The following is an 11116-nucleotide window of genomic DNA, read 5'->3' as shown; positions in this document are numbered from 1 at the left end:
AATTCACTGGTGTTGTTGTGGCACACAAGGCTGTCTTGGGGCAGAACAAAATGAGCAAAATTCTGTAGTTGTTTGGAACAATGTCCAATTTCACCATTCAGCAATGGTGCAAGAGTGGTTTGAGCATCAGCATGGTGTTCCTTACAGAATTTTCTCCTCTTGGAGATGTAAAGTATGTGATCACAACCCTTAGAACCAAGTAAGTCTTCTTCAAGCAATGGAGGAAGCCTGTTGAGAAGTTGAGGCACAAGAATGGATCCAGCATTCACAGCTTTTTTTTCTCACACAATCTATGACTCATGAAAATATATGCTGAGATGTTGATGGAATTATTTGAACAGATGTAAATGAGAGGAAATATCAATACATTTCATTGATTCGATGATTGCAGAACATTTATTTATTTACTTATTCCATTTTTTTGCATGAAAAACTCATTGTTATACAACTAAACTCGTCATTAAAGAACTTTTAAGAACATGAGTAAAGAACACCAAAAACATGTATTTTCATTCATGTATTTTTGTATCTACAGCTGAATTTATCATCAAATCAACTTAGAACACATGTGTAGTTTTTATGTTACTATTTATTTTTAAAAATTCATTACTAGAATAAAATACAGTGCTTCATTATGCAGTGAATACTGAAATGTTTTGCCAACATAATAATAATAGTTTGCTGTGTTAATTGTTTTGAGAGCAACTACATTCATTTGAAGAAATGTGTCAAATAGATTGAGAAAAACTGTAATACATTAACTAATGTTAATGACTGAGAGCTTATTGTAAAGTGTTACCAGTGTATTAAAAGTGTATGAACACTGCAACAAGCTTCTAAACAGAAAATAAATAAGTTGTCTGTACAGAACTAAAAAAAAATGAGTCTTCATTCATATGAGACATACATTTCACTTGTTGTGTGAGAAACATTATTTGCTTTTTCTCTGCTGTAGATTGTTAAATCTGACAGAGATACACTGAGCTGTTGGAATAAAAAACCCCAATACCAGCATAGAGGGGTTCAGTGAATGTGGTGTTGAATGTGTGCAAGTGTGTGAGTGTGTGTGTGTCAGAGACACTGTAGAAGGACAGGGTGCCGGCTAACACGTCAACATACACTCCTACTCTAGTAGATCCTGTTAAAGATACAGGCATATCAATGCTGATTTTATCATACCAGACTGTGAACCTGCCTTTAATACAGGTCAAACTCCAGGACTTTCCATTGAGTCCATAATCACAGTCATCACTTCTTCCTTTCCTGCTGATTCCTTTATATGTCACTGCTATATCAACCCAGCCGCTCCATTCAGCCTCCCAGTAACAGCGTCCAGTCAGACTCTCTCGAGACAGAACCTGTTCATAGTTCTCAAACCTCTCTGGATGATCCGGATACGGCTGCGGCTCTTCCACAAGAGTCGCCTTTCTATTGTCATCAGACAGAATGAGCTTAGCATTTGCTGTGTTTGGATCCAGTGTGAGATCACAGGCATCTGAAAACAAGAAGAGAGATTAGAACTGTATCATGGACAGTGTTTAATCTATGTTGATACATGTGGTGTTTGTAGACCTACATTTTAGCAGTCCTGGTGAGATTCTTAAATTTCCTCCATGATTCAAACTAAAAAATACACACAACAAATTTAAAAACTGTCAGGGGAACAGTAAAACCTCATTAATACTAACACAAACAAATCACAGACTTTCATGTTGATCTAATGACAAATTTATCAATATCCACAAAACCAAACCTATTAATATCTAGCTATAGTATTTTTACTTTGTCATGTCCATATTTAGCACCTTTCACAATTGCTTTTCAGTGCAAATTGTATTGTAAAGTGTGTTTTACATTCAAACAAAAAGACAATCAAAACCTAATTTTGAGCCCTAGTCAATCATTCGGGGGTCAAAAATGATTGATAATGTATGTTAAAAAAGGAAACATTAAAGTGTTTATCTTAACAATAAAGAATCAAATCAATCCCTGCTATATATAAGCGCACGTACGCACGCACACGCACACACACAAATGTATCAGACTGCCAAACATACTTGAGTATCTGAAGTGAGCAGTTTGGATCCTTCCGTTTGTCAGAGAGCAGCCTGACTGCTGAATCTCCTGGGTGATTGTAGCTCAGATCCAGCTCTCTAAGGTGCGAGGGGTTTGAACTCAGAGCTGAAGACACATAACCACAGCCTTTCTCTGTCACCATACAGCCCGACAACCTATAGAGAGATATGTATTATGTTGCATTAGAATTACACATTAAAATTTAGAAATCTATTTACATTCTATGGTGACTGTTGAAGTCACATACAAAATAAGACTGAATAAATTTAAGTCAATAATAATATTAATAAAAATAATATTAAATCATAAAATTAAGTTCACAGTTCTATGATGTCAGTTAAATGTCATGACATGCAGGTAAATAAATTAAAAAAAATATTTTTTTTAAATGATTTATTTAATTATTTAATTTTTATGATTTAATTAATAGCTTCTCATTAAACTCACAAACCCCTGCAGTTTCATCACAAACCCCAGTCTGGGAAATCATGATGAAATGTAATATTTAAAGGTGCAATGTGTAATATGTATGATGATCTATTGACAGAAATGCAATATAAGATCCATAAATATGTTTTCAGTGGTGTATAAAGTCTTGCATAATGAACCGTTATGTTTTTATTACCTTAGAATGAGACATTTATATCTCCATAACCGCGGGCACCCCCTTCTATGGAGGTCGACATATTGTGTCGTCATGTTTCTATCATAGCCGACAGCGGATAAACAGCGCAACAGAGCGCGTTTCGTCACTACCTTGAAAAAGAAGTTTTCAGTGGTGTATAAAGACCTTACTTAATGAACCGTTATATTTGTATTACCTTAGAATGAGCCGTTTCTATGTACATACACCGCGGGTTCCCTTACATTGAAATGCGCCAACTTGTTTCTACAGTAGCCCTAAACGAACAAACGCGTTTCGTTACTATGTTGCTCTTCGTGCAAGGAAGCAAGCTTAGTTCAGCGAATAAAACACTGACACAATGATGAACAAGTAACAATAATATTCGCAATAACATATAGTTTTACTGAATAATTAAGTAAACATGATTTCTTAATTTATCCTTGTAAAGAAACCTCATTGCTAAACTGGCTACTCTCTGCTGTCTCAGACGATGACATATTTTCCTGTCGGCCACCATAACTTTTGTAGGTTGCAATTCGTAACCTCACCACTAGATGCCGCTAAAAATCACACACTGCACCTTTAATGCACTTCATTTAGTTGATGATAAAGAATATAATATATTTTCTTTCTCTTTGTATTTTTATAACAATATATGATACAAGATTATCCTATTCAAATCAATGATAGACAAGTTAGGCCAAAAATAATCTAATAGTAATCAAAAAGTAGTCAGATCATATTACCTTAAATGTGTTATGTAATGCATTAAGTTACTAACTACAGTTTTTGTCATGTAGTTTGGTACCAGTAAATGACTACAACTTGTAAGTAATCTAACCAGCACTGCCCACTCTGGTCACAAACCTAAGTATCTCCAGCTGACAATTTGGACTCTTCAATCCATCAGAGAGCAGCATCACTCCTGAATCCTGCAGGTCATTGTTACTCAGATCCAGCTCTCTCAGGACAGAGTTTGAGGATTGAAGAGCTGATGATATAATTTCACAGCACTGACCAGTGAGATTACAACCAGCAAAACTGAAAGAGAGTACAACATTACTTTTCAAATTATTACATTTCAAAATTCAATATGATTTTATTTCTTGCGGACATCAAAAAATATAATTTCTTACAGAGATGATAATACTGCTATGCTAAAACATTTTCTTCATTGTAACACTCACAGAGCCTTTGTGCAGTTGATCACAGCTGGTATTAGTCTTCTTCTACACTCATCTGATGTGTTGTATTTTTTCAGGTCCAGCTCATCCAACACCTCCTCTGATATCTGAAGCATGTAGGTGATTGTTGAGCAGTGAGCAGGAGAGAGTTTCTTCTCTGATTGTTTGTCTGATTTCACAAACTCCTGAATCTCTCTGGACAGAGTCTGATCTTTGACTTCCAACAGACAGAGGAAAAGATTGATGGACCTTTCAGTTGAGAGTCCATATCCATCTTTGATCTTCTCTTTAATGTACTGAGTGGTTTTCCTGATGCTCTCTGAGCTGTTCTCTGTGTGTGTCAGTAGATCCTGTAAGAGTCTCTGATTAGACTCCAGTGATATGCCCAGGAGGAACCGCAGGAATAGATCTAGCTGTCCATTCTCAGTCTCAAGGGCTTTATCTACTGCACATTTAAGCAAATTATGCACCACATCGATAAACTGCAATGTGTCAACATTTTTCATTACATAATGGTAATACACATAGAAAGCAGCGAGAAACTCCTGAACGCTCAAATGAATGAAGCTGTAGACTTTTCTCTGATGAATCACAGATTCCTCCTTAAATATCTCAGTACAAATCCCATAATGCACTGAGGCGTCAGTGACGTCTATGCCGCTCTCAATCAGGTCCTCTTCATAGAACATCACATTGCCCTTCATCAGCTGTTTGAAAGCCACTTCAGCAAGTTTCACAATCACTTCTCTGTTTGACTGCAGGAGTTTCTCTGGATCTTTCTCTTCATACTTATGATTCCTCATGTTGATCTGAATCAGTAGGAAGTGGGTGTACATTTCAGTCAGAGTTTGGGGGATTTCTGCACTCAGATCTTCTTCCAGGAGCTTCTGAAGCACAGTTGATGAGATCCAGCAGAAGACGGGTATGTGGCACATGATGTGGAGGCTTCTTGCTTTTCTGATGTGTGAGATGATTTTGCTGGCTTGATGCTCATCACTGATTCTCTTCCTGAAATATTCCTCCTTCTGAGGCTCATTGAATCCCTGAATTTCTGTCAGACGGTTGATGTATTTGGAAGGGATCTGATTGGCTGCTGCTGGTCTGGAGGTGATCCAGATGAGAGCCGAGGGAAGCAGATCTCCTTTAATGAGGTTAGACATCAACACACCAACTGATGAAGTCTTAGTCACATCAGAAACTTTCTGAGCATCTGAAAGCATCAGTGTGATTCTGCTTTCATCCAGACCATCAAAGATGAACACAACTTTACGCTCCTTATAAAAGTCCAGATCTTGAAGTTCAGGATGAAAGTCCATTAAAAGTCTATGAAGACTGTACTGATGATCTCGGATCAAGTTCAGCTCTCGAAATGGAAGCACAAACATGAAATCTACATCCTGATTGGCCTTTCCCTCGGCCCAGTCCAGAATGAACTTTTGCACAGAGACAGTTTTTCCGATTCCAGCGATGCCTTTAGTAAGAACAGTCTTGATTTGGTCTTTCTCCTCACATCCTCGTTCAGTTGAGGTTTTAAAGATGTCATTGCAGTAGATTGGAGTGTCTTGTGAGTGTTGTGTTCTGGCTGTTTTCTCCATATGTAAAACCTCATGTTCTTCATTCACGCCTTCTCTCTCTCCCTCTATGACGTAGAGCTGTGTGTAGATCCTGTTCAGAAGGGTTTGATTCCCTTGGAGTTTGTTTCCCTCAAAACATCTCTCATACTTGTTCTTCATGCTGGTTTTGTGCTGGTCTTTGGCTCTCTGTTCATCATTTTCTGTTTTCTGCAGGTCTCCAGTCTCCTCTTGCTGTGTGATGTGGGTCTGACAAGAGTTCAGAACATCTTTCTCCATTCTTCAGAGAAATTAAGAAACAGACAAAGAAAAAATGTCAATGAAAAACTCAAAACATTCAAGTGCAAATTAATTTTCTTCTGGGAAACAGTAAAGAAAATATTTTTCAATGCATCATGCCGTATTCAAACCTGGCCAACACTGGCATTTTGTTCTTAAATGTAAAATGTTAAACTGTTAATTCAATCTTTATGGTTTATTTGTGAACACCCCCTCACTCTGACATTTGTGAACACCCCCTCACTCTGACAGTGAAATCTGTGTATGAGACACTGTATGTGATATATCTTAATATTGGTATATATATATTAGTTTTAATATTTTTGAAGCTATGGTTTTAAATACAAATCTACATTGCATATACAAATCTACTATAAATATTCTAAAAATTCCAATCAATTAAATCTTCATTGCATCTCTATGTTACTGTCTTTGTTATATACCATCTTACTTTGGGTCAGAGGTCACTGTACCATCACTCAATACAGGAGGTTCCCTCATAGAGTTATTACTCTTCAAAGACACACAGCTGGATACTGCAGATGCTGCTGTCTGTGTCTGATCCTCTCTCTTCTCATGGAGACTCATTTTAGAGGCAGTGTCTCCCTCTGTCCTCTCCAGAATCAGTGATCTGTTTGAGGAAACAAAATACATAAAACATACAGATTTTTTCAGTGCGTTAAAATTCATTGTAAATAAAAAAATAAAATTTTTGGATGAACAATGTCTTTAATGATTATTTCACTTAATTACCTTTAAGTTCCTAACTATTGGCTTATTACTCTACATGCTTAATATATCAGATATTTTAACCCCTACTGGTGAATGTCATAACCGGGTTAAGGATAATATGTGGATCTAGCGGGATCTAACCCGAAGACTCGAGACTCGTGAAAGATTGACTAATAATTTCAGTCGTGACTTCATGTACCTTATGCGATGTTGCGCGCATTCGCGGTCAACACAAAATGAACGAATCACTCTCTGAGACAACTCGGTAGTCCCGAATCATATTAATGATTCTTTCAAAATGAACGAATCGTTCATGAACGACACATCACTATTGCGTATCCTGTGCGCTTTCGTCATTGGCGGAGCAGTCGGTCAATCCCACCTTTCTAGTAAATACGACTTGTGATTGGACTGTACATCAGCAGACAGCAAAGCATTGGCCAAGAGCAGAAGGCCCTCCCTCCAGGCTTTTTTTTAAGTTGCGAGGTTGCGATGCTTCATTTTCGTTCAGACTGAGTTTCAGAGTTTCACAGCAGAGAGCGTGACAACGCTGCCACAAATCACGTGAGTCGCAAGCTCGCAACTGTGTGGGTGTATCTCCGCAAAGTGGGTGTTGTAAACTCAGCTCTGAAAAATAGTCTGCAATAGGAGTGCAAATGTAATGTAATGTGATAAGTTTCGCCCTTTCGAACCTCAGTTTTCAGAGTTTCAAAACTTTTTTCCACCTATTCGCACACCAGTTTTCAGATCACCATTTACAAGGTTTCAAATCTGGAAAACAAACAAAACACTGGGAGAACAGTGACAAATTCGAAACTCTGAAAAAATGATTGCACAACACCGTAAAAAAGAGTGTTGCACTTCTGAAGAAGGAAAACTCAAAAACAAAATTATGTTTGCAGAGATTTAATTTTTTTTAACACTTTGCAAGCCTGCAAAACTCTGTTTTCAGAGTTTCAAAACTTTTTTTCACACATTCGCACACCGGTTTTCAGATCACCATTTACAAGGTTTCAAACCTGGAAAACAAACTAATACAGTGGGAGAACACTGACAAATTTGAAACTCTGAAAAAATTGTTTGCGCAACATTGTAAAAAAATGTTGCAGTTCTGAAGAAGGAAATCTCAAAAACAACATAATGTTTGCAGAGATATTTTTAATTTTTTACGTTTCGATCTTGCAAAACTTTTTTTTGTAAGATTTTGAGTTTTCGAACACTTAGTTTCAACCCTTCAGAACTTTATTTTCAGTTTTGAATCATGGCAGGATATTAATCCCATATTAACACAGCAAAAGCCATGCTAACCCCACTTCTAAATTACAAGTATGAAATGCCCCTTTACCCAGGTTTAAAAGCAGTGTTTAGAAAGACGATAACCTGGGGTTAAACGCAATGTGAAAGGCCCTTGAAAGTAAACAGATGCCCTGTTCTATTTCTGACGTACTTCATGTACTTCCGCTACATAAATTTTAACTACATAAATTGCCTCATCCAGTAATTACAAATCTTAAGTTGAAATGTCATGAGTCAAATGAGATTGAATTTAAAAAACAATTTGATTTTTCCACCTACTGATGATTATATCTTGTAAAGTGTCAAGTTTCTTGTTGATTTGTTTGTTTGTGTTTTGGTAAAAAATGTATTCATGGCTTGCGAATGTGAATCACATAACCAGATTTTGATGATGCAGAATGTTTGTGTTGTTATCCTAAATAATATTGTGTCTTTCTGTTAATTTGTAATCTTTTATGACAGTATCCGTTTGATTCATTTTCTGCATTTGAACAGGTATCTTTTTTACACATCTAACAATCCAAATAAAGGACTTTTAAAGTGTCATAGCCTGGTCTTTCACACCCTAAGAGCTGAAAAGCAAGAAATCAAGAAATTACGACACATGTGTCTGAAGAACAACAATGCAGCTGAACAGGCAAATATGAAACCAGGAAAATAAAATAATAAAAAGTTACGTTGAGACGTAAAAATACCTGGAGAACACACTTCAGCATCAGTCTCAGAGTGAAAACATAACATGCTGCGATAGTCTGTTACCAGTGTTACACGGTGTTCAGCTACACATCACTTGCCCACCACAGCACTGCCCCCACTTTTGTTTTGATTTTTTTAATAGTAACAAAAATAATTTAGTTAATAATAATAATGAATAGCTAGGGCTGGCAATATATCAATATAAAAAATATATCAATATATTTTTAAATGTGATATGGAATTAGCCCGTATCGCATATATCGATATAGTTCAAATTTGCGCTGTGATCCTTGCTCCAAGCAAGCTGTTGACTGCTTTTGTAGAAATATGTTTATGCATTCTATCAGTTGCAGTTCTGGCGCCTCCGTCTCAACAGCCTAGTGTACAACGCGACAAGTACTCACATCAAATGTTAACGCAGAGGAACGGGACACAGCAGTTCAGTAAGTTCACAAAAGTTCATTATTTGCATGTGATTAAAGCCTCGCCGGTTAAACATGTCATTCACTGCTGATGCGCTGTTCTAACATGCGCTTTAGCCTACTGAGCGCGAACACGCACTAAAAGCCTGTCTAAAACAGCGCCTGATTACTGGACTAAGTTATCTTTCGAGTCTTATTTCGCTAATACTCTCAAATACACACAAGGTTCACATAAAGAAAGTTGGTTCTGTCTAAACTGAAAGCAAACCGAGAAAATTGAGAGAAATCTGCTTGTCAAATGCGTGTATATTAGACGCGTCGCGTACAGGTCTTAAAGAGACAGTAGCCCTAATAGTAAACATGCAACCGCTTGTCCTTAAAGGTATAGTTCACCCAAAAATATACATTCTTTCATTATTTATTCACTGTAATGTTGTTCCAAACCTGTATTAATTTATTTCTTGTGTTGAACACAAAAGAAGATATTTTGAAGAATGTGGGTAATCAGACAGTTGCTGGTCCCCATTGACTTCCATAGGAAAAAATATACTATGGAAATCACTGGGGTACATCAACTGTTTGGTTACCCACATTCTTCCAAATAACTTAGACAGAAGAAAGAAACTTATTCAGGTTTAAAACAACTTGAGAACTTTAATAGTAGCTTTAATAAGAATCAATGTATAATTTATACACTGAAGTCTATATTTGGCTTTGACTTTGACTGAACATTTGCTCTCACTTTGCGGAAAAAATATCGGGATATATCGTATATCGATATTCAGCCAAAATATATCGGGATATGACTTTTGGTCCATATCGCCCAGCCCTATGAATAGCCACTAATTCTAATGTGCACAGCCGCACGAGCATTCGGGATGGTGCGTGTCCACTGGCGCGGAGCAGAGCGAGCGTTTTCAGTTAATTCCTAATGGACGCACTGTAGGCTATTTAAAAGTGAGGTGGAAAATACTCCAACTTTATGTAGCATCTTACTTTGGGTCAGAGGTCACTGTACCATCACTCAATACAGGAGGTTCCCTCATAGAGTTATTACTCTTCAAAGACACACAGCTGGATACTGCAGATGCTGCTGTCTGTGTCTGATCCTCTCTCTTCTCATGGAGACTCATTTTAGAGGCAGTGTCTCCCTCTGTCCTCTCCAGAATCAGTGATCTGAGGAAACAAAATACATAAAAGATTTTACAACACTGGGTGGAAAATCTGTAAATTGAAAATTACATTTTTGTATGAACACAAGGTACTCCATGGAATCAACTTCACTTTCTGACAGAAACTACACAATATGCACAAATGTTTTCTACAAAACTAAACAGAATATGACATCTGACATACTGGAGTAAATGACTTCTTATTTGAAGAACACGGTGTTTTAGCAGCTCTGCAGTGTTTGTTTATCTGTCTCTCCATCACTAAACGTATATACTCACCTTTAATTTATCTTTCTTAATTACTTGTGCAATTAAAAGTCTATTACTTAAATTATTTATTTTTTGCTTACATTAATTTGCTTTCTTATTACTCTGCACTGGAACCTTATTTTAATGTTATTCTATTTTTATTTCATTTTGCACTACTATTGTATTTTATTTGTTAATGTTACTTCCTTATTAGTACTATTGTTATTTGACTCCACTGAACATGTAGGCCTACATCGCACTGTCTCATACGCAGCTGTTGTAAACATGTAAGGTTAAAATGAAAGCTGAGATCAAGAGATTTTAAAGCTGAGATCAATATAAAACCAAAACAATGTACCAAAATATGAATGAGTGCTCCAAAATATAATTAAGTGTTTCAATTTAATTTCTAAATTAGATTGAAATTTGTAATTTCCCTTCTAGAGAAAATCAACTTTTCTAAACATTAACTAAAATGTATCCAAACATGTGTCCACATTCAGGAAATAACGATATTTTGTCATGTTATGTCTGTATTTTGATATAAATGTATTTCTAAACCAAGTATCTCTCTTGACTATTCTGCTTCCATAAAAAATACAACTTTTTAAATAACTTACACAATGTTTTTTTTAGGTTCTGGTTAATCTTAAAAAGATCGTCTGTCGAGGATTCCACTTCCTCTTTCGGTTTGATGAAGTGTATTAAACCCCGCCCACAGAGAGTGTCTGCTGCTTTCATTGTTTTCTGGAACCCGTTCAAGCCTCGCAGCAAATTTACTCGGATAAACACGCAGTCACCTGTCAAGAAAAGT

At 36.6% G+C, this 11116-nt stretch overlaps 1 protein-coding gene across 1 annotated transcript; it reads right to left on the bottom strand.

Annotated features, from left to right (window-relative positions):
* Positions 1-373: 373 nt before the first annotated feature.
* Positions 374-11021, bottom strand: LOC143705800 (protein NLRC3-like). The gene is made up of 8 exons (XM_077197522.1): positions 10923-11021; positions 9878-10057; positions 6187-6366; positions 3889-5736; positions 3569-3742; positions 2058-2231; positions 1577-1623; positions 374-1495 (listed from the first exon to the last, which is right to left on the bottom strand). Exons 2-8 carry the CDS (start codon positions 10012-10014, stop codon positions 960-962), a joined length of 3096 nt encoding a protein of 1031 aa, XP_077053637.1. The 5' UTR covers positions 10015-10057; positions 10923-11021; the 3' UTR covers positions 374-959.
* Positions 11022-11116: the final 95 nt, after the last annotated feature.

The sequence above is a fragment of the Siphateles boraxobius genome, unplaced genomic scaffold (genome assembly GCF_051911475.1).
Source record: "Siphateles boraxobius isolate OS27281-9 unplaced genomic scaffold, OSU_SipBor_1 111, whole genome shotgun sequence".
NCBI lineage: Eukaryota > Metazoa > Chordata > Actinopteri > Cypriniformes > Leuciscidae > Siphateles > Siphateles boraxobius.
This window is presented reverse-complemented; position numbering and strand designations above follow the sequence as displayed.

Excerpts from the sequence above, each read along its gene's own strand:
- LOC143705800 (XM_077197522.1), bottom strand. The coding sequence starts at position 10,014 with ATGAGTCTCCATGAGAAGAGAGAGGATCAGACACAGACAGCAGCATCT. Across the intron at positions 6,367-9,877 it reads ACAGTGACCTCTGACCCAAA|ATCACTGATTCTGGAGAGGA; the intron begins GTAAGATGCTAC and ends TTCCTCAAACAG. Across the intron at positions 1,496-1,576 it reads CTCACCAGGACTGCTAAAAT|ATGCCTGTGATCTCACACTG; the intron begins GTAGGTCTACAA and ends TCTTGTTTTCAG.